Source organism: Orbicella franksi, chromosome 13 (genome assembly GCF_964199315.1).
Source record: "Orbicella franksi chromosome 13, jaOrbFran1.1, whole genome shotgun sequence".
Classification (NCBI taxonomy): domain Eukaryota; kingdom Metazoa; phylum Cnidaria; class Anthozoa; order Scleractinia; family Merulinidae; genus Orbicella; species Orbicella franksi.
In genome coordinates, this window is record NC_138157.1 from 1,902,986 (window position 1) to 1,927,201 (window position 24,216).

The 24,216-nt window shown below is 39.1% G+C and overlaps 4 protein-coding genes across 6 annotated transcripts; 3 read left to right on the plus strand and 1 right to left on the minus strand.

The window, feature by feature from the left end:
- The first annotated feature begins 668 nt into the window (after nt 1-668).
- Nucleotides 669-5,107, plus strand: LOC145465374 (transmembrane protein with metallophosphoesterase domain-like). Its single transcript, XM_081449155.1, has 3 exons — nt 669-1,556; nt 2,629-2,794; nt 4,139-5,107. The coding sequence occupies exons 1-3, from the start codon at nt 749-751 to the stop codon at nt 4,464-4,466; spliced, it is 1,302 nt and encodes a 433-aa protein (XP_081305281.1). The 5' UTR covers nt 669-748; the 3' UTR covers nt 4,467-5,107.
- Nucleotides 5,108-5,169: 62 nt separating this feature from the next.
- Nucleotides 5,170-14,776, minus strand: LOC145465372 (NEDD8-activating enzyme E1 catalytic subunit-like). Of its 3 annotated transcripts, XM_081449152.1 has the most exons (18): nt 14,663-14,776; nt 13,729-13,846; nt 13,452-13,532; nt 13,051-13,133; nt 12,875-12,955; nt 12,485-12,528; nt 12,060-12,124; nt 11,367-11,445; nt 11,101-11,180; nt 10,254-10,356; nt 9,846-9,959; nt 9,689-9,742; nt 9,151-9,187; nt 8,235-8,316; nt 6,939-7,039; nt 6,208-6,271; nt 5,720-5,774; nt 5,170-5,508 (listed from the first exon to the last, which is right to left on the minus strand). In XM_081449152.1, exons 1-18 carry the CDS (start codon nt 14,692-14,694, stop codon nt 5,411-5,413), a joined length of 1,371 nt encoding a protein of 456 aa, XP_081305278.1. In that variant the 5' UTR covers nt 14,695-14,776; the 3' UTR covers nt 5,170-5,410. The 3 variants fall into 3 exon arrangements, with proteins under 3 accessions (XP_081305278.1, XP_081305277.1, XP_081305279.1); XM_081449151.1 differs by lacking the exon at nt 14,663-14,776 and having other exon boundaries at nt 13,729-14,656; XM_081449153.1 differs by lacking the exons at nt 13,729-13,846; nt 14,663-14,776 and having other exon boundaries at nt 13,051-13,116; nt 13,452-13,529.
- Nucleotides 14,777-14,854: 78 nt separating this feature from the next.
- On the plus strand, nt 14,855-20,758 carry LOC145465368 (uncharacterized). The gene is made up of 4 exons (XM_081449148.1): nt 14,855-15,290; nt 15,752-16,145; nt 17,540-20,578; nt 20,720-20,758. The coding sequence occupies exons 1-3, from the start codon at nt 15,003-15,005 to the stop codon at nt 18,799-18,801; spliced, it is 1,944 nt and encodes a 647-aa protein (XP_081305274.1). The 5' UTR covers nt 14,855-15,002; the 3' UTR covers nt 18,802-20,578; nt 20,720-20,758.
- Nucleotides 20,759-20,893: 135 nt separating this feature from the next.
- Nucleotides 20,894-24,179, plus strand: LOC145465370 (NAD-dependent protein deacetylase Sirt6-like). Its single transcript, XM_081449150.1, has 2 exons — nt 20,894-21,043; nt 22,384-24,179. Exon 2 carries the CDS (start codon nt 22,395-22,397, stop codon nt 23,823-23,825), a length of 1,431 nt encoding a protein of 476 aa, XP_081305276.1. The 5' UTR covers nt 20,894-21,043; nt 22,384-22,394; the 3' UTR covers nt 23,826-24,179.
- Nucleotides 24,180-24,216: the final 37 nt, after the last annotated feature.

A 24,216-nucleotide genomic window follows, 5' to 3' on the forward strand; every position in this document is an offset into this window, starting at 1 on the left:
CCTCGCTTCGTTCCCCAAATTCGTTTTCGCTCGCCGGGATGTTTTCGCAGGTTATAGAAATACCTCCTTTTATTATCCAACCGCAGCGAATACTGTCCAAATAACAGTACAATTATACAGCGATATTGTACAGTAGAAAACCTGTTTGGCGTATTTGTACAGTAGAAAACCTGTTTGCCGTACAGGTCGGCGCGCGCACGGAAAACTGTCACACTCTCCCTCTTTCATTGATAAATCTATTGACTACAGCAGTTGGATAACTTGTTGTTTGTATTTTGACTCGCCCTACGGGCTCGTCAAAATACGGCACAACTCGTAAAAATACACAGCGATACTACACACCGAAACATCTAGTAAGACATGTATGGGTTATTGACCAAGTGTGAGGTCAAGATGGCTGGATATTGGCCAAGTTCTTTTTTTGCGTGTTTATGGACCGAGACGGAGTCGAGGTCCATAAACGCGCAAAAAAAGATCGAGCCCAATATCCAGCCATCTTGATCGAACAAGCTTGGTCAATAAAGGATTTATTATATGGCCTTCGGGGAAACTTCTCTTGCGGGACGTGGCGGGTAGACCCGAACGGGCAAGATAGCCCCATGTTGCCCGCTTGGGTAGCCAATCACAGCGCTAGCTAACTAATCTACTAACTATGAATAAATGTACTTCATTTAGTCTACTGGCCCACCCTTTTTGGCACACGCTGCAAGAGGCGCGGTTGGAAGCCTGAGATCGAAACTGTCTCAAGATGGCGACAGGAAGGAACTCAAAATTTGACAAAGTTCTTGTCATTGCTGGGGCGATTGCAAGCATTAATATTGTCTCTATCCTGGGAACCTCTTTCTTGAACCTAAATGAGAAAACCAAGTATAAACTAATTCTGATTCAAGGTTTGCTGGCAACACAATCGATCATGTTTTTTTCGGCGAGGTATCTTTGGATGAGACTGTGTTCTCCACTGCAAAGCCATCCTTCAAATGTAAACAGGGTTCTTTTCGCATTTTTGACCACGGTTATCACCTTAGCACAAGGCAGTATCGTTCTGGGGATGATATTTTCTGGTGTGGAGCCGCACTGGATTTCTTTGGTGTCTTATACTAGTTTAGGACTGTTGATAGTATGGACTACAACAACTGTCATTTTTGATGTTGCTATGTGGATACTTAACGTTCTAAATATGCGATCTGGATCAATTACATCAAGGACACAGTACACAAGGTCTCAAATTATCGCAATTTTTATAGTCTCCAACGCACTGGCGTTGTTAGCGCTGTATAATGGTCACAAAGATCCAGTCGTGAAAAAGGTTGTAATTCCACTGAGAAATCTCTCACCCGAATTGAATGGATTTACAATTGTGCATCTACCAGATCTGCATGTTGGACCGACTGTTGGAAAGGCTATGCTCGAAAGAGCAGTTAGAACAACAAATCAGTTAAATGCAGATGTCATTGCTGTAACTGGAGATTTGGTTGATGCTACTGTGTATCAGCTTCGACAGACAGTTAAACCATTGCTCAAACTGAAGGCAAGATATGGTGTATACTTTGTGACAGGTACCAGAAACATTAAGTGTAACACAGTCTTATGTAGCCTGAACCTCGGCCATCTCTTCAAGCTGCGAGTTGAGGAGATGGCGGAAGTCGGTCTGATGCAAGGGCGTAGCTAGGGGGGTCCTGGGATGCTTGTGACCCCCCCCCCTTTTGTAAGCCTTTTTTAAGCAAACCACCAACAACAGGTGGCGAAAATGCCATGACGATCAGGTGATTACCCTCACTTTGACACAGTGTGTCAGCCCCCTTAGAAAAAAATCCTGGCTGCACCCCTGGTCTGATGCCAAGTCTATAACAGTCTGCCTCAACCATCCCAAAATTGAGGGGACCATAGTACTGTAAACTGCTGCTTATAAGCCCTGGGGCTTATACAACTTTTTAAACAGGGGGCTTGTATCTGAGGGGACCTTTAACTGGATTTAAAAACTGTTTCGAAACGAGCTATAGCTGTGTTGATCAAAATAGGTTTTTCATGTACTGGTGTTTAATTATTATAAGCTTTAAAACGTCATAGTGCAGTTTTCAATTGAATGTCGAAAGCAATTAGACAATTTCTTTGGTTTTACTATGATTTGAGATTGGCTGAGTATTCTAATTGGTAAGTAATTGGTTTGGTTAAATTGGTTTTATGAGACTTGGTGAAAAGCGCTCTAGTAAAATGAATTCAAAACAAGGAAAGCTAGAGGTGGGGAGAGGGGCTTATATCTGGGGGTGGGGTGGGGGGGCCTCCTAACTGGATGTATTTTTTGGTTTACAGGTAGATAGGCCTTAAACCCAGGTGGGAGCATATCCCGCATGCACTCTACCTTTAGTTAGGTGCTGTAGTTGTGCTCTCACCAGAATTGCTAGTTAGTGATTGGTATTTTATACTGATAGTGTTCTAGGCTGTTGTAGTATTCTGGTTTTGGTACATGTTCGTTTAATTGGTTGTGTCAAGTGTTGTCACATAATTACTGTACATAAGTATTTTCTGCATGTCATTTTAATCATAGCTGCACATGGCTGAGGAGAACCACCTGTTTTAACATATTAATTAATTTTTCCATTTAAATTGCCATGATTTGCTTCCATCCAGGGAACCATGAGTATTATACTGGTGATGTTGATGGATGGCTTAAAGAGTTGGAATATCTTGGTGTGACTCCACTCCATAATGCTCATGTAATGTTAACATATCCAAACAAACCTCATGCAAAACTTTGCCTGGCTGGTGTAGATGATGTAGAGGCTAGATTTCTCAGGTAAGTCATTCAAACATTTTTTTTATTAAAACCAGGTGGAGATCTGGAATGGCTTTTGCCTGAAATGACAGTCATCTCCTGCCCTCAGCCTTTTGCATGGCGATAGGCCCTTTGCAGCTAAGCCATCACGTGACCTACTTTTCATAAAATTATGGGCTATAACTTAACAAAAAAAGCATGTAGAAAATAGCAAAATGGCTTAGTTTGAGGCCCCTGTCTTTAAAGAGATTTTATGACAGTCTAAATTTGAAAAAAGTAAGAAAACTTGTATGGAAAAAGTTGTTGCAGAGCAAGGCCTTGCTCTCCAACAACATTTTCTGTACAAATCCTCTAAATTTTCTGAAAATTCAAACTGTTGTATAAAGTTAATCTTTAATGCCATGGGCCTCAAACTTGGCCATTTTGGTATTTTCAATAATAATTATTACGCTCTTTCTATTTCTGGCATTCTTAGTTATAGCCTGTAATAGAGAATTTTTTAGGAAAAATTTGCTCATGTGACTGCAGCTGCAAAGGGCCTATTATGCTGAGGGCGGGAGACGACTGGCATTTCAGGCTGAAATTTGGCCAATAATGCAGCATAACTATACAAGATCCAATTCAGCCTGATAAATAAAACATGCTCTCATATAAAAAGAATGAGGATGCAGAAAGAAAGCAGTCAAAATAGAAGTAGTATTTAATATTTACTTTTCATTTGAAATTTATTTTTTAGTGTAAGTAATAAAACATTGTAAGTTAATTAAACCTCTAGTAATGTATAATGTATAGTATTTCTGAAACAATTTTTTAGAAGAACGTTTATAGAACATTTTCAGGCTGATTTCTCACCAAGTACGCGGTAATTTAGAACTTGATCAGCCTGAACCCCAAAATCATAGCTTCCTATGTGCAGGTGTTTACTTTCTTTGCATGGGTGTTTTAAGTCATTGTTAAATTGCTTCAGATTGGCTGAAAAAAATTTGCTGTGGGAGGCGCTGTGGCCTCATGGTTAGTGCGCTGGTCTCCAGATCGAGCAGTCCGGGTTCAAGCCTAGGCCGGGGACATTGTATTGTGTTCTTGTGCAAGACACTCAACTCTCATAGTGCCTCTCTCCACCCAGGTGTATCAATGGGTGCTTGCAAACTTAATGCTGGGGGTAAACATGAGATGGACTAGAATCCATCCTGCGTGTTGGCCAAGTAGCTGGACAGTTACCTAGTCGCTTCATGCTACAGAAACCAGGATGAGCCTTCAGCCTGATGGGCCATTTGGCTCGTATGCAGACTTCACCTCCCAAAAATGACACCTGGGCGAAGTGCAGTTATCTAGCTCATGCAAGACTCAATATTGTTGTGTTTTCAGATCAGATCATGGAAGTGATTTTAGCAAGGCACTGGCAGGAGTTGACAGCAACACTCCAACAGTTCTCCTTGCTCACCAGCCAAAAGCTGGAAAGATGGCTCTGGATGACTACAGTGTTGATCTTGTTCTAACTGGCCACACCCATGGTGGACAGTTGTTTCCCATACATCTGTGGCATCTTGTGCGAGAACCGTACTTTGCAGGATTGTACCAGCACAAGTCTGGAGGTTATGTCTATGTGTCTAGTGGAGTTTATTTCTGGGGCATGCCAATGAGATTATGGTCAGAGGCCGAAATAACTCATATTACTTTAACTACTACCAAATAAATATCAAATTTCTACAAGCTCAGTTCTATCAAGGAAGCCGAGTTTTAACATTCAGCCCTGGCTGGAGTCACTGCAGTGTGTTCTTGATCAAGATACTGCCTCTTTCTACCCAGGAGTATAAATGGGTACTGGCAAATTATTATCATAAACACAATTGCTGTCAGAGAAAGTTGTAGGTCTCCAGAATTTTTGTTTTCTGCGAGGTAAGACATATGAAACTGGCATTATATCTATGGAAAAACAATGAATTAGATATTAAGTTAAAATGGCAAATGTCATTACTTTATTTGGGAAATGCTTTTCTAGGGGAAGTACTGCATAAATTTACAAAGCTCTAAAATATAACAAACCAAAGTAGAGAGTGTCAAGGGTATGAATTTGTAGTTATAAAAGTCATTATGATTGTAATTTATTGTATATTATTATAAGCGTGAAATTTAAATTTCAGCATACAAAATAAAATGTTGCACTTTTTCTTCATAAATGGATTTCACATTACTTTTCTTTTTGAAACAAAAAATTGTAAAGTTTGTTGTCATAAACTGGAGATAAGGTAGAGAAAACAAGTCAGGAGAAAAAATGACTCAGACCTGGCATGAGTAGTGCCCTCCTCCCAACATGGCCTGTTCATTCACCCTGCCCCCCCCCCCCCCCTCTCCACACTCTCTTATTATTTTACAAAGAAGTTGACAATACATCATGCAACAAACAAATTTGTTTTATTTACAATGGGGACTACAAATTCACTTGGATTTAATACAGTTTCTTTTTCTATAGATTACAATTTCCTCATGATAACATGACAAGCTTTTTTATCTGCTGCATAAAGATCTTAAAAAATTTGTTTTTACCTACAAGTCTGGAACTGCCTCAATTGCTTTTATTGACATTCCTGTCTGATAGTTAATAGGTCTCAACTGTGTTTGATCATATGCAGTAAAACTTTATTCCATTCCAGCAGAAAAGTGTACTCTGCAAATTAATGGTTTAGGAGTTGTGGCATCTGCCACTACCACCTCTTGTCCATTAATAAGGCCAATATCTGCAATGAAAAAACAAATGCCGATGAATAATTTCTTAAAGAAAAGAGTGCAAAATCCCTCAAAAATTCTACAAAGCAGCACCATTTTTACACTTAATACTTTTTGTCTTCCTCCAAGAATTGGTTTTCTCTTTCCAGGAACTTCAAATTCAACTTTTATTTCTTGTACACCTGCCAGCTATAATAATTACTACTAATAATTTTTTTTTACCTTTTAACTTCTTAGGTAGATTTTGCTTTGTCCTCTCTTCAATAGACTTCACAGACTACAAAAATACACAAGCAAAATTAATGCAGCCAAGTTTAACCTATTTCAAATCAATCATTTCATTTCAGATCACCAGAAGGTGGCAAAGGTTTAAAAAGTTTTACGCAAGCCATATACAAGTTAAGGGTAGCGGGGGTAGCACATTTGAAAAACGAAGTCCAAATCTGCAAATTTTCAAGTGGTTAAGCAATGTACACTGTCAGTGGATTTGCTGCAAAGTTAACAGGAAATGATCGAGTGACATAGTGAAATTCGCACCCATAACAATACTCCTGAATGCTGATGAATTTGGCATTCAGAAGCAAAAATCATCTAGAGTAGAAATAGAAAGAAAACATAACAGACTTTTAAATGCTTATTTTGCCAGTTAGTAACACATCTCTGCAAAATGATAATAATTAATTCCAAAAGTGAGTTCTCAATATCGATACCTGCATATAAAGGGTTTTGTTTTTCCCATCAATCATGGTTGTAAGACCAGGTGCTCTCATTTGACTGTTAGTAGGAAAAAAACAAAGTCTCTTAGGCTACATGTATTTCAACTTCGTAAAAGAATTGGAAGCGCACTCATATGCAGATATTATATAATTAGATGAACAAAGATCACAACCCTTTTTGATGACTTGACTACTGTGTACAGTCACACCTCCACCTCCTGTACAAAGGTCACTTTATTTCCCAGCAGATGGTCCATACACTCACTCTTATTTGAACCTCTTTACAACAGCCACTTCTCCACAATGGCAACGGTCACCAAAGCACATCCCAAACTACCAAAACAACTACTCCACAACAGCCAGTTATATAAGGTCACAAAACTTGATCCACACCACACACTGGATTTCTGTTTCATTTCTGTTTTATTGAATGATATATTTTAATCGTGTTGGATATTTCTATGCTACAATGAGCATTATATGTATATAAAAATGTTAAAACCCATCCAAAAAACAGGTGTCATATTACACCCCTACCTCAGCATGTTACATGTACTCTATAGTACAGCTTAAAATTCATCACAATGAACAAAAATGTTGTGCATGTGGAATATTGTCTCTGATATTAAACTGAGTTCTCAGGCACAAGGTTATTATGATAATTTTAACCACAACACCCCCCTTGCCAAGACATTTGTGACTGTTATCACAATATTGTTACTCACTATGTTGGGCTCTCCATCAAAAAGTCTATCACAGATTTAAGGGTGGCATCCTCGGGAAAAGTTAGACTTTGAGGTCGCTGGCTACAGGCTGGACAGTCCTCCTTTAAAAATCAAGAAATGCCAATAACAACAAATTTAACTTTCAAAGGCAATAAAAGGGGTTTAGTTAAGTTACCATGTAGTTGGTGTTTGAACATGGTTTCTGTCATACTGTATAATCAGGAATATTAGGCCTGTTATTTAATTTGTAGCTGATGCCAGACTTGTGGAATCTCAGATTTGACAACTACAGTCAAACCTCCCGCAAGTGACCACCCAAAATGTCAAGCCTGGGTGGTCGCTTACAGGAGGTGGTCTCTTTGTCTCATTAGTATATCATTTGTAATTTTAAGACATTTAAGTTTGTCTCTTTTAAGATTGATACAGCACAGTGTTTGTACATTTTTTCTTTAAATTGTAAAATGTTTTGTTCGTGTGAATATTTAGTCAATTTCGTGAAAAAATCTGGTACTTTCCAAATTTTCGCTATATTATCTGTCAAGTGGTCACAAAAGAAAATTTAAAGCTTTTAGCTCTAAATGTTGTTGCAGTCACTTATGAGAGGTGGTTGCTTACAAGAGGTTCCAAATATAGTGATTTGACTTGGAGACAGTTGGTATTTGGGAAAACTGGTCACTGGGGAGAGGTGGTTGTTTTCAAGAGATGGTTGCAACTGGAAGTTCCACAGTGTATTTCTTGATGTTTCTTACTTACATGCCGTTTTAGAAAGCAGCACCAATAATTATTGATCATTCCACCAACTGTGTTGGTTTTTTGGGTTTCAAGTAAATATATTAAACATGATAGACTGGTTTGACCACATTTCCAAACACCGAGAAGAGAGTTGAAAATATGGAGACGTAAAATCGTAAAAATGTATGCTAATTTAAGATCAGATAACCGAACACTATCACGGCCATGATTTCCTTTGTTTAAACTTGATGAATTATTACATATTAAGTTTGAGAATGTACTAAGATCTTAGTTTATCTGTGCCAAGATGGTCAAAAGCCTGATTGAGCTACATGTACATGCAATCTAGGATTAGCAAGAGTTAACTTTTTGGTGACAGGTTTTCTGTTGATACTGCTTGTCCTTCAGTAATTTCGAACTACACAATGCATAGGCAGTAACGAACATTTTAATTTATACTAACTAGAAAACTTAACATGTTGGTTAACTTTCTTAAAATCCTGGGTTAGTGTTAACTGGCTTTTGAATAACCCAGTCCTGCCAAAAAGAAACTTAAAAGGTTACCTTTCTTTCAGCTTCAAAGGTGTAAGTGTACAGTCCATCTGTATCATTAAACACCATGTAGTTGTTTAATGGATTACAACAGCTGTTCAGAGATAAAGATAAAATACAATGCAAATTAAATTAATCTTCAATCAGTGCATTTAAAATTCAATGCAACAGCTGCTGTGAATTCAGAGCTTTTAATGTTGTTCAAATAAATAAGGATCTGCAACAACATTCTACATCTTTGATGGTGATTATTAACATGCTTCAAAGCAAACATTACATTCAAACAAGATCTTTGTAACTAAAAGCTATTACATCATTTTGGTGCTCGGTCATGATATCCAATCATTATGTAAAATTAGTCGCTGGACAACTTCCCAAATTTGGTCCGACAACATCCAATGACCAACTGTTATTTTTTGCAATGCTCTTTGGATGGGAGGCCACTAGTCCATCACATGTTATCTCCTAGTATTTTCATAGCAACATCCAAGTAATATGGCAGTACTGATCAATTTACTCTCCTGGTTAGAGCGCAGTACAAATTATACTGACAAGGGCTCATAAGTAATCTTGGACCACCATGCCTTAGTTGGTGCACTGGCACATCTCCATAGTTCTTTTGAATTTAACATCTTGTCATGTGGTATGCACATAATTAGTTATGACAATTTAAGAACCATTAGATCAAGGTTAATTACGAGAATGGATACTCAGAAGTACCGGATTCTATTTTCAAACTAAGGCTACTCCTGGAAATACTAATCCTCACTGTCCCTGACTGGTGGAAACAATGTTCAAGATGTTCTGAAAAGGACACTTGTGTAACCTGTCATGATCTCAGGCAGTACTGTTATTAGTTTTGAAAAATCATTAAATACTCATTTTTTGGATCGGAAGGTCTCTATAAAAGAAAACATTACCACCTTACCTGGACACTAATTTGAACACTTCTAGTGCACAAGCCGCTGGTAGCAAGGAAAAAAAGAACAACACCATTGCTTGCATCTAAGCGTGAACACCTGACGCCGAAACATGCTCTAATTGGGTGTCAAACCTGGCATGATTGGTCATCAAACATTTGAAGTTTACCAGACCGTAGTACAAACTTTCATGCTCTGAAAGACTCTGAATGTCATAGTCATACTAGAAGTAAAACCTTTTTTTGCAAAAGGCTTATGCATATAGACACAGGTCAGGGCCAATTTCTCTGAAGAAGTCTTCAATGTCCAATCTTTCTGCCATTTCGTGTGCTGAACTTTGAAATCTGCTAAACTTCAAATGTTTGATGACCAATCATGCCACGTTTGACACCCGATTAGAGGATGTTTCAGCATCACATGTTCACACTTACATGCAAGCAATGGTATAATCAATGCATCACTATGTAAAAATTAGTTAATAGTGGATAAAAGGCTGTGTCACACGCTCAGAGGTACTGTTGCAGAGGGCAATAATTTAATATTTACCTGCAATGACAGCATTGGTGGATGCCACAGCAGGGATGATATGCTTCACCACACCTTGACAGAAGCAAAAGATACATAGCAAAAATAACATAACTTCGTACATTATTCTTTAAATTGTCCTCTGATGATATGGTGTTCAAGAAATTCCTGTCCTCACCTTGAGTCAACCTATATGTGACTCCCTGTATGTTAAAACTTTCTGCTCTTTCTTTGGCCTTGTCATAAATCCACTGGACATGAGTTGGATCATCTCCGTCAACAGGAACACCCTCTGAAATAAAGTTTATTTGATTTCAGTTCTTTGCTACCCATAACTATGTATCTTTCGATTGTCTCTAACATCATTAGCTTTCCACTGATAACCCCAGCTCTTGAACATTTTTATAATTCAAGATTTTGGAAAAAAAAAAACAGAATCCATTTGAAGGAGAAGAGCATACTAAAACAATTTAGCGGGCATTTTTGTGTGACGGGGTGTAGTACAAACTGTTATGTCGATGTAATTCAAAATGTGAGGTATTATTCCAAATATTTATACACTCAGTCAAACTGTCAAATATCATACCTCCAAAAGGATGTTCCTGCGGCCAAACTAACACCTTAGCATATTCTACGCAGTGTTCTGGCAGACGAGGTGTGTGTGCAATGGTACATAAAGGAAAATTAACCTAATAGACAACAAAATATTCCCAATATCATAAGATTATAAAACAATAAAACTACTCCTTGTACTTTGAAGCTTTATGTATGTGTCAAGAGTGAAAATGTTTTATGTGTCAAGTATGATCACAATTATAGATGATGGAGATAAGGCAAACTTTGCAGATGTGAATGTTTATGCATATGTACATACATGTACATTAAATGCCTGTTAAACATGATGGAGAATCCACTAAAGAAATTAATTGATTACAGGACGGTAAATGGACAAAATGGACAAAACCTGCCATGTGGCAATTCCACTCTTTGCAGTAAGTAAGACGTTTGTCACATGAATTTAGTAATAATGGCTTTGGCTCACACAAGTTGGCTCACACAAGTCTCCGTGGCTTTAGTTAGTGGTTGAGCATTGGGCTGGTAACCAGTCCAGTGTCACAGACAGAAAAATCATCCTCTCTCACGAAAAAAAAAACAAAAAACAATTGTTTAAATGTGAAGCATGAGATTTTTTTAAACATGAAAATTAATACCTGTAGCCCATTCAACATTCAGCTGACTGGACTGAATCTGACAGTCATTATTCATTAGTGACTTCCTCTCAGGAGGATCATGGGATTGAAAGTTCTGCAGCAGTGTTAAATACCAACAGCTCCAAAACTTAGAATGTTGTCCAGACTGTAGTTGTCTAAGAGTCCATAATTAACACTGTTAAAAGTCTTCTGACTAACAGATTAGCAGTATAGAATTCTTACTTGTGGTGGGTAGAGATCAAGTGTACACTCCACACAGGCTGTTAAGCCTGGAATGATAACTCGAGCATTGCCTTTAAAACCTGCGATATTAAATAAATAAGCAAATTTTATCTGCAAGATATAACAAAAGGAACGGTAGATCACAACCTATGAAAGATTTAAGCCCTCCCAAGGCTGTCATCTTGAGATTATGGTCTTGACAGATTCATGGACAACAGGAAAGAAACATTGAACAGAGCTAGAAAGACCAAATAAATCTTACGTACCTTCTGTACCACCGTCCACCATGGGAATTATGCTGGTTTGATCCAATGTGCCATCTTCATCATATTCTAACAAGCTGAGCTGCAACAAAGCAAATTTCAGTTTTCTTCTATAATTCCCTTCATTCAGGAACACTAATCCAGAAATCACACACAAAAGATGTTTTTATTTATTCTTTATAGACTAGTGCAATCATTTTTATTACTTACTGAGAAAATTACTTGCTTGCAGGCTTTTAGCCAGATGGGTGTCCAGGCATCCTGTGGACAGCCACTTATTAAAGAAGAAAAGTGTTTTATTTTTCATATATGTTGCCTTATAAATTGTTCCTTTGAGCAGGCCCTATAACACATTTTGGACGCCCACTTTTCAAATCCTGGTTAAAAGCCTGCTTCCTTGTGATTGTCTGAGAGTGCGCAGATGAATGTGCACATGAATGGATGCATACTTGTAATTTTCTTAGTCATATCATGAGATGTAATAAATTAGAAACTGATAAATTAAGCTCCAGCAATCAAGGATTTATCCTAATCATGATATTCAAATTATTACTCTTACCCATCATGTTTCAAGTAATTTTGAGAAAATTTTCAAATATCCCTCACAGTATAAATCCTTAATCACACTCGCATTCACGTAATTACCATTAGATATTATACATTTTATAAGTTTACTACATCCAATAAAATACACACCACCATTCCATTAATCCATCTCCTAGCTACAATCGAGTCTAATCCGCAGACTATAAGGTGAAAACCTGCCAAACAATAAGAAAATGAATAAACAAGACACCAAATGAACAATAATGAAAAATTAAGGTATTTTATTTCATGTAAACATTGATTGCATGTAGGAGTGTAAAACCAGTAAAGACAACAAATAAATATTATTGGTTGTAACAAATGTTTCCTGAAATGTGTCACAAGTCATGCTCATTTCTGTGTGCAGCTTTTGTTCCAAGAAGACTGGGAAAAGTTGGACAAAAAATTACTGGCAATAGCCAAGAAGAACGACTAATTACTGACATTTACACAATAAAGCAGCCAAGATAAGGAAACTTCATGTAGCTATTGTTTAATATATACTCAGAATTATAAAGACCGCAGCCTGTACTAACCTCTATAAAAATCTGTATCATAATCCTGAATCTTTTTGAAGTGCCTGTAACATTCTTTGTCAAGGACTCTGGTTCCCTCTTACAAGGAATTCTCACTTATGGAACTTTGTGAAGCTTTGAACAAGTTCTTTCCAAAAATAATATAATTACTTTTTTAGAAAATTATTAATTAATTATTTATTATCTATTTACCTCTAATTTGATGTGAGAGTGCCCTCTGTACTTATTAATCCAAAAAATCATATTATCCCTTAAGAAAAGAATGAGCCATACAGTAGGCAATGATCCCAGGAAGAAAACACAGCAAAAGGTGATTTTTATAAATAATCACGTAAATCAATAAAATATACAAGGAGTTTGACTGAAGCAAGGCACAAAGTCAAAGGATACGGAGTAACATTGCAGCCAGCTACTCTGCTGTTGATGAATTCTGCAGCTGCAACAGCTTTAGCTCGGCCTATATCTTTTGGTCTGCAAATACAAAACAGAAAATTCATTATACCAGGAAACAAACTCTTAAATATTCCTTGCAAAGAACATTCACATGTTTCATGATTCAAGCTTACCTAAAGAGGAATTGTCTATTTAAATTTGATACATCTATTGTGTCCATGTCAATAACGTCAATGTTCCTAAATCCACAAAGTGCCTGAGGTTAGAAAAAACAAAACCATTGAAAAAAAAAAAAAAAGAATACAATAGCACTGAATCAGGTTGCCTAAATTTACAAACCATTTCACACCTGATAACAGTGAATGTTTCACAATAAACCCTATTCATAAATGGCTGCCAATTAAAAATTCTTTGTGAGTATTAAAATTAACCCAACTAACCTTAGTTTTGAGTTGATAATTCAAAAGAATTATTACTCTCAAACAAGGTCAGTTGGGCTAATTTAAATGCATACAAAAGAATTTCAAACTGGCAGCCATTCATGAATAGAGCATATACTTTTGATAAAACTTACTAGATCCTTGAGCAGCTCACAGCCTAACCCTCCAGCTCCAATCACTAGTATTTTGGCAGTATCAAGTATGAATTCAAGAACCTAGTAGAGATAAGAGTCACGCCATGCATTATGATAGCAAAACATATGTTTCTACAGTTATTAAAACATGACCAAATATCAGCCAAAGTTTTTTCAAGTAGGCAATCAGTCATCCCCATAGCGCTGGATGGTGCAAAGGACAGCTAATTTGTATAAAAAAGCTTCAAACTGTTATTACAAATCAAATTCTGCCTACCTGAGGTCCAGGTTCGAAGTCTTGATGAGCCAGAGGCCCACTTCTTAACAGTAATTTCTCAACATGGCTCCATCTTCCAGACCAATCACAACCATCAGATTTATTTTCCACCAACATTCTGAAACATAACACCAGTATAATATGTATTGTTATACCTCCCAACTCAAACATGCTTTCCAATTGGAGAAGAGCCTGTCATGGGTCATGGATTGAAACTCACTAACTCCCTAGGGTGAACAAAACTCACTAACTCCCTAGGGAAACAGCAACTTGAACTTTCGACTCGCACATGATCAGGTCGTGCTCCTTGAGACCGCAGCAAATTTGTGTGCCAGCTGGCATTAAGCAAACAATTTTTTCCCAGTTTTTTCCTAGTTTCGAGTTGGGAGGTATAACAAAACACATAATGACTGGTTCCGTGGGGAAACAGTGAGTTTTTGTTTCCCCTTAAACTCAAAGTTTCCCTCGGCTTCAGGCCTCAGGGAAACAAAACTCACTGTTTTCCCTTGGGGCCAGTCATTAAGTGCTTACTGGCCTAGTTAACAAATCAAAAACGACTAGAGATTACTATTGCTAATCAGATTCACCTTCTCCTTTCGAAATGAGATTTCCCACCAAGTTACTTGCAATCAAATGTTGTGTTAATACTTTGTACTTTTATGCATGTTTACCGGGAGTTTTTGGGCTGGTGTAGACGTATGTTTATGTTCTTTTGATCGTCCATGTTTTGGAGTCAATAGCAAATCAATTAACACCGGTGACGGTTTTTTGACAACTAGAATGCTCGCGGAAACTGCAGCTCCCTGCTGCAATAACTTGAGCTCATGCAAGCGTTAAAATATATCACTGCTGCTTTTGAACGGCTGCATAAGAAAACCGTAGTAATAAGCAAATAATACTTCCAAAAAATAGGAGAGCAAAGCAGGCTACATACGGAGTTTCTGTGCTGTTTTCCTCCACCTCCATTTTCCTTTCTCTTCGCCTTCCACTACGTAACCGCGCACATGCAGCCTGCGATCGAGTGACCGAGCCTTCAGAAGCGGAGCAAAACACTTGGATGACGTCTGGAACTGAAAATACTGCTTATCATTCGACAAAACGTGTTGTCCATATAAGGTAACATGCCAGGCAACATTTCTCACCTACGGAAGTAATTCTGCAGAGTTTGCACTTCTGTTCATTTGAATACGATTTGCAGCGAAGTGAACTGGACGTTCCATAACTTCAAAACTTCGGAACATCGAGCTTCGAGTGTTCATAGCGAAACAGAAAACATGGCCTACGCTAATCTTCAAGCGATGTTCAAGTTGGCTCAGAGACCAAGTCATACAATCAGCAACAGACAAGGCGACGAACTTGAGCTGAAATCGCCAGCAAAAGATGCATTGTTGATTGTCAAAGATTGCAGTGACTGCCATGCAAGTTTGGAAGAGAAAGCTGCCAAGTTACTCGTGCAGAGTTGTAATAATATGGTCCTTGACGTGAAATCTACTCTGATTTCTGGTGTACTTGAAATTCTGTCATGCAAAAAAGTTGTTGTGAATTTGCTTGAAGGTGGTCAGGTAAGGAATGGACAAAAAGAGTGAAGCAAGTAATGGCGTTGGAGTGGTGGCTGTTGTTCGATCTATGGGGGAATTTTTTCAAGATAAGAAGTGAATCTTTCAGTTTTCCTGGGGGACGACCTTGCAAACAGCCACACCTTCTCGTTTACGGCAGGGGGAGGGGGGAAGGGTCACCTGTCATAGTCACTACATGTATTTTGTTTCTATCAATTTTCAGATTTTCAAGTAGACATCTGGTACTTCCCATGAATACCCCTCCCACGGGAGAAAAGCCAGTGAAGGGGGTGGGGTTCGGGGTGGGGTGAGGAAAGGGCATGGAGACCTCAAAGTCCCTTAAAATAGTTTAATTGCCAACTTTGTACCTCAAATAATCATATACAGCTTGTTGAGCACTTTTATGACAATATTTTGAATAACAGACATTACTACCTCAATGATGCAAAGCTTTTTTTATCCCACAGATTCCAATTATAATGGCTGACAGCACCACTGATATGACTGTAAATGTACTACAACACTCGCAGTTAGAATCTCTGTATCTCCACCAGTCAAGTAGCATTGAAGTCTGCGTACTTGGAGAAAACCCAGTAAAGCATCCAGTATCTTTTCCAGCAGATGTTCCACGGTACTTACAGTTTGTAGCTCACTGGGAGATGGCGGGAGAAGAACAAAAGCTTATATGTGAGAAAGTTGTGAGGGAAGGTGTTTTCCCCACAACAGAAAGAAAATTGAAGGAGGCTCAAGAAAGAACAGAAAGAGATCTGGAGAAACTGGCAACTGCCCTTGTGGATAGTATGAAGATCACACCTAAACAGAAAGACAAACCAAGCCCTGGAAAGGAAGAAAGTTCATCAGGTACTGGGGCTGAGGAAAAAGGATGTTAAATTGCGTACTAAATACAAATTTTATTAGATTAAAATGTATGATTTGAAGGTCAGTGATATTATTGATAATAACTAATACCTATGTTTGTCCAAAATTGATCAACCTCCAGTACACATGTACATTGTCAGATAGACAGGTAACGAGAATGAAGAAAATAATAAACAACACTAAAGAAATATGTGAGACAATTTGTAAGGAAACTGAAAGTTTTGGAAACTTTTAATATATTTATGATCCAATCCCCCAATCATATAAAAACAGTTGCAAGCGAGTGCAGAACATCATTTTGATATCTAGACAAAAATATAGTATTCAAACACATGTGGCAGCATCAGGAAAAGGCACAGAGATCTTGCTGGAATATGGCAAAAGTGCAAAGTACTTTATCCTTGTGCGATGATCACAGTGTCATTTCCTGGTGGAACTTACAGAACAGTCTCCAAGAGGCGGTTATTTTGTTTGTCATATTGTCCTGGTCCACTTGGATTGTGTGATAACCCAAATAACAGCTGTAAAGGAGACTAGGTGGAACCCTACCACTTTTGCACTCTGTTATCTCTTCTGTTTTTAACAGCAAACCATTTCAGTTTTGTTTTAAGAATTAGCTTGCCTTGATAATCATGCTGTGAGTTTCCATGTACTCCAACAATGAAAAACAGGACAAGAAATAGGCCAAATTGTTATTGATATTTACTGATAATGTCAGCCAGTGCAAAGCTGCCTACAATGGTATAGGAGGATAGTTGATTGAAAAAGAATTAATAAACCTTTTATCACTTTAATCCGACTTGACTGTAATTAATATAAATGTACATATTCATCTTAGAAGCCCAATTTCATTTGTGTTTCCGAGTTTCTGTAAAAATTTGCAATTATCACCACATCACTTTTATGGGACCCTCCCCCCCCCCCCCCCCCTCCTTGCCCTCCTCCTCCTTCTCCAGGAATGAAGTCTGTGGTACCTGCCAGATACTTTAAGCTCTGGGTAAGAAGTGTCAGTAAACTTATTTTTAACATAAAAATTCTGAATCACATTATTCTTTTTTGAGGAACACTATTATAAAGGAAATCCTGGGTTGTGACAGACCCTGAGAGGAGGGGTTTCATTAATGATTTCACCAGGAGTGCAACTGGTTCTCACAGGAGGGCAAGACTTTTTTGAAATGAAACTTCTTTATAAGAAAAGTTTTCCCTAGATTGTGAAACCAGGCAGGTAAAATCATCCTCATAGCCAGTCAATTTGCCCGGTACCTGACCTTTAATGAAACGAGAGCCTTTGGATTATACATGTACTGTAGATATTATGAGTTGAATGATGTTATCAGCCAGTGGGGTGACTTATTAATGTTTTGCCTTTTACACAGGATCACCTCCAACAAAACCTCCCTCAGTCAAACCCAGAGGTGATGCACCTAGACCAGCCCCAAGGGGAAGCCATCACAATATCGAGCATGAGGATGACAAAAAGGAGTTCTTTGACTCTTCAGAAGAACTGGAGAAAAAGATGGATCTTCTTGCCAAATGGGTGAAGGAGAGTAAACACTGTGTCATGTTCACAGGTGCTGGGATAAGTACAAGCACTGGAATCCCAGATTTCCGAAGTGGCATGAACACTGTGTTGAAGACAGGCCCAGGTGTATGGGAGTTGCAAGCCAAAGGCGTGGCTCGCAAACCAGGTGCAGCCATTCCTAACATTCTGAAAGCGATACCCTCACCTGCACACATGGCCATAGTAAAGTTGCACAAAGAAGGGTTGGTCAAGTTCACTGTGAGCCAAAATGTCGATGGTCTACATTTACGCAGTGGCATCCCCAGTCATCAGCTTGCTGAGCTTCATGGGAACACAAACCTGGAGAAGTGCACGACTTGTGGTGCTAAATATTTGAGAGACTTTGGCACACGCACTTCCCGGAGAGTTCATGACCACCTGACTGGAAGATTCTGTGATAATGCCCAGTGCCGCGGCTCACTGGTGGACTCCATCATAAACTTTGGCGAGAGTCTTCCAACTTATGAATTGAAAAAGTCTTACAAAGAGGCAAAGAAATGTGACTTGATCATTGTGCTTGGATCCAGTCTTCAAGTGTATCCTGCAGCTGATATTCCAGCCACCGTCGTCCGATGTAAACAAAAGCTGGTGATCTGCAATCTGCAAAAGACACCACTCAGTTCCCAGAGTGCCCTTCAGATACACAGCCAGATAGATACTGTAATGTCAGGGCTTTTGAGGAGGCTTGGCTTGGAAATACCACCCTTCAAAGTACAACGACGCTTTGTCGTTGATATAAGCCAGGACAAAGTCTTAATACAAGGCCTTGACCTGGAATGCGACACCCCTTATTCATTTTTCAGGCAAGTTTCTGTACGAGTGTCTCAGGAAATTGAAGGATCGAAGAAAGTTGTAGCTGAGAAAGTCCTATCTAAGGAGCCTCTGGAAATGTACCTCAACCAGAATCTGAACATATCAGATGCCAACCCCCTGTTTGTGGACTTAGAGTTAGGCTTCCATGGTCACTATGGAGAACCAACCATGTCATTCAGTGATTCCATTACATTCCTTGGGAAGACTTTGTTCTCTGCAGAGTATGATTTGACTACAGGACAATGGTCACTGCAAAAGTACTGAATACAGTTGATTTATAAAGCTCAAATGTTTGACTTAGAACTGTGTCAAAAACACTTTTTAAGACAGCAGAATATTTAGACTTGCTTTGGTCTCTGCATGCCTACAGCAATGGCTCTGTAGTGGAAAGAATCATGAGGGTGTAAGTCTCTTACAACAATAATTTTTGTAGATTTTAGCATTACGAGGCGACATAAAAAGACTTTAAATATCGTATTGGTCACAAGTAAATTAATTGCACTGAGTGGAATACAAAATATTTAGACAAGTGTACAGTATCAATCTAGGATATAAATACAGGTTTGTTAGTGTGTCTAAATGTCTAGCTGACCACAAATGGTCTGTTGGTTTTGAAACGTGATGTTACTGATTGAGTATACAGTACCCAATCTTGATTATACGTTGTGTTACATGAAAACTCTTTGACAACGTTCTCAAAATAACAGTAAAATATACATGACCAGTAGAACTTCATTCCACACACCTCTCCCATAGTCATGCAAGCAATCAAAAACAATGTTAGACAAATTATGTACTGTTTTGAACTCCTGTAAGCAGACACACAGCTCTCTGAAGCCTGGTTTTCCTACCACATTTGCAAGCATAACCAGCACACACAGACACAGTAAGTGCTGGTAAGGCACACCTTTCAGGGGCGTAGCCAGGATTTTTCAAAGGGGGGGTCACACTGTAAAAGTGAGGGTACTCGTCAGATTGTCATGTCATTTTCAAGGCACCACCTGCAGTTGTAGGTTGTTTGCTTAAAAAAGGCTTACAAAAGGGGGGGTCATGGGCACCCTGGACACCACCTATTTGTGCCCCCGCCTTTTGCCTTTTTGGTAGGAAATCTTAGGCTATTTTGTGTACTCTGGTAATAAAAACAAACTGAAGATAAATGACTTACTGTAACTAATTACTTTTTGTAGTGTACATGTACCTTGTATTCATATAAGAAAAAAAATTAAGACAAATGTGCCCTGGTGATTTTCCACTCTTAATCGCACAAATAAATAGTGAAATATCTATCGGGAAAAATGCAGTCTAGGTACATCTGGGGTGCATGTACTCAGGCTAAAAATATTGTACTTGTCAAGCATTTCAGTAGTTTGTTTTCTAATTTTGACAATTTTAAGACATTTCTTATTGAAAATTAAAGTGAATCAACAATGATTTAGATAAACATATACAGGCAAAAAATAACGATAGACAAATCCGACGTTTCGGCGACATCTTGGCGCCATTGTCAAGGGAAACTAATTAAATATGCGATTTCAAGAGTGACTAAGAGTTCAGAGTTTCTAATTTGCATAAGTTAGACAAAGACTTTAGCGCGAACTGAGTCTGATTGTACATTTAAACACGGTCGTAATTGTTTAATGAGTAACATCTCATTAATTAGTCAATCAAACTTGTTCTGGCGTTTTTTCAACACGCTAAAACAATTGCGTAGGTCATCCGGAATCCTGCCTGCGTGTCTATGTGATTGCGTACTGACGAGGTCTTACTTCTATGTCCATCAACGCGTACGAACAGATGGCCACGGGTGTAACCGACATAACCAGCATCGCACTGGTCACACTTGAAGTTATACACAATGCATTGTTGATCAATGAGCTGAGGCTTAGGTTCGCTTGTCGGGAGCTCCTGGGCAATCTTGCGGCTCGTAAACACTGGTTGAACACTAGTCTGCAGCTTCACACTGAGATCTTTCAACTGTGTCTTCACGATATTAGCAGACTCCTGGTCTTTAAAGGGTATGACAACCCGAGTAGTGTTTTCTGTTGTAGATCTGGACCGTAATGAGGACTGGTCAGCGATCTTTAAATTTAGGAAGTTTTTGACAGTGGAGTCAATAAGGTGCTTGGGATATTTCAGTTTAGAGAAAACAGACTTCAGTCGTTCGCACTCCTCAGTGAAGTAGGAAACGTCGGATTTGTCTATCGTTAGTTTTTGCCTGTAAAATTAAAGTTCCATATGATATTCCTCTCAAATTTCCGGAAGTTTCGGCTGCTTTCCGGATATTCAACAATTTCCGGGTTTTCCCATGAAATTTCCGTACCATTTGTCCCGGGTCTAAATTTTCGGAGGGAATTCGATCCAGTCCTTCCCTTCCGCTCGGACAGTGGTTGATGAGAAAGTGCAAAATCGTCACTTCAGTCTGTGTACATTTATATTTTAAGAGAAAGCCTAGCAACGAAACTTTCGTTTGCAGCAAATTTTCCAAGGAGAATAGTTTCACCACTAGGTAGGTACAGCCTATTATCAAAGGATTTTTTGTGTAGGGAATCGAGCAAAATGTTCTAATAAGCGACTGCGATCGCGATCGATTCAATCGCCAGGCCTAAAGGATGCGAAAAATAAGCTTCTTTTTTTTGTTTTCATATGATCTCCCTTGTTACACCGAAATATAATGCACAAATGTCGGTTGTTCAAAACAAAATTACTGAGAATGCTTACGTTGTCCCGGCCAAGAACCTGATAAGCCTGATGAAGTGTACGACCTCGCTTGGACTGTTTACTGGTGGTCACCTCAGTGTGGAAACAACTTTTCTTCGTGTGTAGGATGAGCATGGTAAAGTCATCAATCGCAAGTGAATTTCTGAAACAACTTTATAAACGATGGCTTAAATTTAAGAAGTTTTTGATCCAGGGTCATTTAAGCTTATAAGCGAAGGGCAATTTTTCTTTCCTTGCGTGCATGATCAGGGCAAAGCGGCTACCGGCGAAAGGTTTCCTCCTGATTTCTGTTGTACATTCAAGCTGGGCCTTTTCAAACGTTTGCATCTCGTATATTTCATAAAAATGATCTATTGATGGAACAAAAAAAAAAATCAAAATATTTGTTTTTCCTGAACAAGTTTCTTTCAAATGTAAACGATCAAAGCGCGGGAAATCTTAAAACCTACGCGGGAGTGGCCTGGGTCCCAACCAGACTAAATATTACAGAAAACGTTTCTTCTATGTAAGCAATAATAAATGATAAATTCCAAATTTTTACCAGGGCAAGTGCCCTGGTTCGCCAGTTGCCAGCTACACCCCTGGTGGTGATATTAAATTATTTCTTCCCATACTTCTACGCCTGGCTCCTGCGGCTCCACATCTTCAAGTAATTTCAAGTAGCAATTATCATGAAATTAACGTATAATAGCCCAGCATTTGTTCACATCTTAATCCTGGGGTCAGCTATCTTAAACTCTTCAATGACATTCTATAGACCTTTCCTGCATTCCACTTCAGTGCATATGAACAATAGCACCAGAGCGAGGTTGGGGTGGACATTTTCATACATTTACTGTATTTTTGTCCACCCTGACCTCAACTTGGCACCTTTGTTTGTTGGAATGCGGGAAAGGTCTTTTTTAACATTGTACACCTTTGAGCTATACTTGCTTTAACCCCAAAACATTTGACCCCATTTATTTGTACCCACCCTGGGGAATTTCTCATCTTTTACCTCCAGGGATCAGCCTAAGGAGTTGGGGGATGGTCACTACTGAAATTGACTGATCAATGCATAACTTAATACAATTTCAAGACCACAGCTATAAAAGCCAACAATCAGTTGATACTTTTTTGTCTTTTCAGTTGTGTAAAAAATGGCAACAAATTCTACTCCAAAGAAAGCATCCTCAGGATCACGTGTAGAATCAATGTTTATAAAAGCCCAAAAGAACCAGAAAGCTCTTCAGGATGACTACAAAAATGTACCAGTTGTTAAGGATAAGATTCCAGTTAAGAAAGATGCTAAACATGACACAAAGTCCAAAGCCATACCACCCGCGGCAAGCTCCAAGCCACCGTGTGAGGCCGCTGTCTCCAAAAAACCAAAGCCAAGAGCTGGCAACTCGATCAGCTCTGAATTTGAAAAGAAAGAGTATTTTGATACAAAAGAAGTTCTGGAAGATAAAATTAATACACTCGCAGAGTGGATTAAGCAAAGTCGCTACTGCATATCATTTACTGGTGCCGGAATCAGCACCAGTTGTGGCATAGCAGATTTCAGAAGCGGACTGAATACTGTTCTTGCCACAGGACCGGGAATATGGGAACGTAAAGCCCAAGGAAAACATCTGCCATCGCAAGAGAAAAAAGTGCAAACAATCCTCAAAGCAATACCTTCGCCTTCTCATATGGCCCTTGTTAAGCTCCAACAGGAAGGCTTGGTGAAGTTTGTAGTGAGCCAAAACACAGATGGATTACACAGAAGGTCAGGGCTTGATCCCAGTTTTCTTGCTGAACTCCATGGCAACACTAACATGGAGCGGTGCCTAAAGTGTGGCTCAAGGTACATGAGGGATTATAGAACCCGAACCGCTAAGAAAGTTCACGACCATTTAACTGGGCGCTCTTGTGACAACCCAAAATGTGGAGGGCCTCTGGTGGACTCTATAATCAACTTTAAGGAAGATCTGCCAGAGGATGAGCTGGAGAATGGGTTCCGTCATGCCAAGTTGGCAGACCTGTGCATTGTGTTGGGGTCAAGCCTTAGGGTTTACCCTGCTGCTGACATCCCAGGTGAGATGATTGAAAGGGGGTCAAGGGTTGTGATTGTAAATCTACAAAAGACCCCATTGAACAAGAAATGTTCCATGGAGGTGCATTCCACCATTGATGACCTTGTACTGGGAGTAATGAAGAGACTGGGGCTTGAAGTGCCATCTTTCAAGCTGAAACGCTGCTTTGCAGTGGATGCCACAACTGATTTCCTGACAATTCAGGGACTGGATCCATCCACAAAGAGTCCTTACTCCTTCCTTAAAAGTATCAGCATCAAGTTGCCAACTCTTGAATCAGATTTCCAGATCAACAAGGAGCCCTTCTTTGTCAAGTTTCCTCGCCATGTTTCCCTATCAAAAGAGGTCCCTCTGCCAGTCAGCCTCACCCTCACCTTTCAGGGCCATTATGGTGAACCAGAGTTAGCAATCAGTCACACCATCAGCAGTGTTGGGCGCACCATCTTTATGCTTGAATTTGATGTAGCATCAGCTGAATGGCATGTCCATAAGCCAGAAGAGTTAAGTGGTTGAGCAGAGGTATTGGATTATGATCATGTTAAATGGAACAATGTAGTTTTTAGCAAACTGTTCTGATAAATATCATATAATGCTGGTTATAAGCCTCCATCATCCACACCTGTTGCAAACCTCTCAGGTTATACACCCATCTATTAGCTAACAGCAAAATATTCCAGTTTTTCCCGCTAGATGCTAGACTTCCCAAATGCAGGTTTTCTATAAACATGGTCTGATGTCCTCAGAGAGCATTGTACTTCAATTAAGAAATGGCAATGGAATAAGTTCAAAGACCAAAATAACAGTTTTCATCATGACTTTTTTTGCATTGTATCACTAATCAGAGCCTTGTGGTGCTTCCTGCCAGACCCCCCCCCCCCCCTCACCCTGGGTAGAATTGCCCCCA

What these genes read in the sequence shown, in the direction of transcription:
- LOC145465368 (XM_081449148.1), top strand. Translation starts at nt 15,003, where the DNA reads ATGGCCTACGCTAATCTTCAAGCGATGTTCAAGTTGGCTCAGAGACCA. An exon ending in ATTTGCTTGAAGGTGGTCAG is followed by an intron (nt 15,291 to 15,751) that starts GTAAGGAATGGA and finishes TTTATCCCACAG; the next exon opens with ATTCCAATTATAATGGCTGA. An exon ending in AAAGGAAGAAAGTTCATCAG is followed by an intron (nt 16,146 to 17,539) that starts GTACTGGGGCTG and finishes CCTTTTACACAG; the next exon opens with GATCACCTCCAACAAAACCT.
- LOC145465372 (XM_081449151.1), bottom strand. Translation starts at nt 13,899, where the DNA reads ATGTTTGAGTTGGGAGGTATAACAATACATATTATACTGGTGTTATGT. An exon ending in GCAGGAACATCCTTTTGGAG is followed by an intron (nt 9,960 to 10,253) that starts GTATGATATTTG and finishes ACTTTATTTCAG; the next exon opens with AGGGTGTTCCTGTTGACGGA. An exon ending in TCTACCTAAGAAGTTAAAAG is followed by an intron (nt 5,509 to 5,719) that starts GTAAAAAAAAAT and finishes TTTTCATTGCAG; the next exon opens with ATATTGGCCTTATTAATGGA.
- LOC145465374 (XM_081449155.1), top strand. Translation starts at nt 749, where the DNA reads ATGGCGACAGGAAGGAACTCAAAATTTGACAAAGTTCTTGTCATTGCT. An exon ending in TGGTGTATACTTTGTGACAG is followed by an intron (nt 1,557 to 2,628) that starts GTACCAGAAACA and finishes GCTTCCATCCAG; the next exon opens with GGAACCATGAGTATTATACT. An exon ending in GTAGAGGCTAGATTTCTCAG is followed by an intron (nt 2,795 to 4,138) that starts GTAAGTCATTCA and finishes TTGTGTTTTCAG; the next exon opens with ATCAGATCATGGAAGTGATT.
- LOC145465370 (XM_081449150.1), top strand. Translation starts at nt 22,395, where the DNA reads ATGGCAACAAATTCTACTCCAAAGAAAGCATCCTCAGGATCACGTGTA.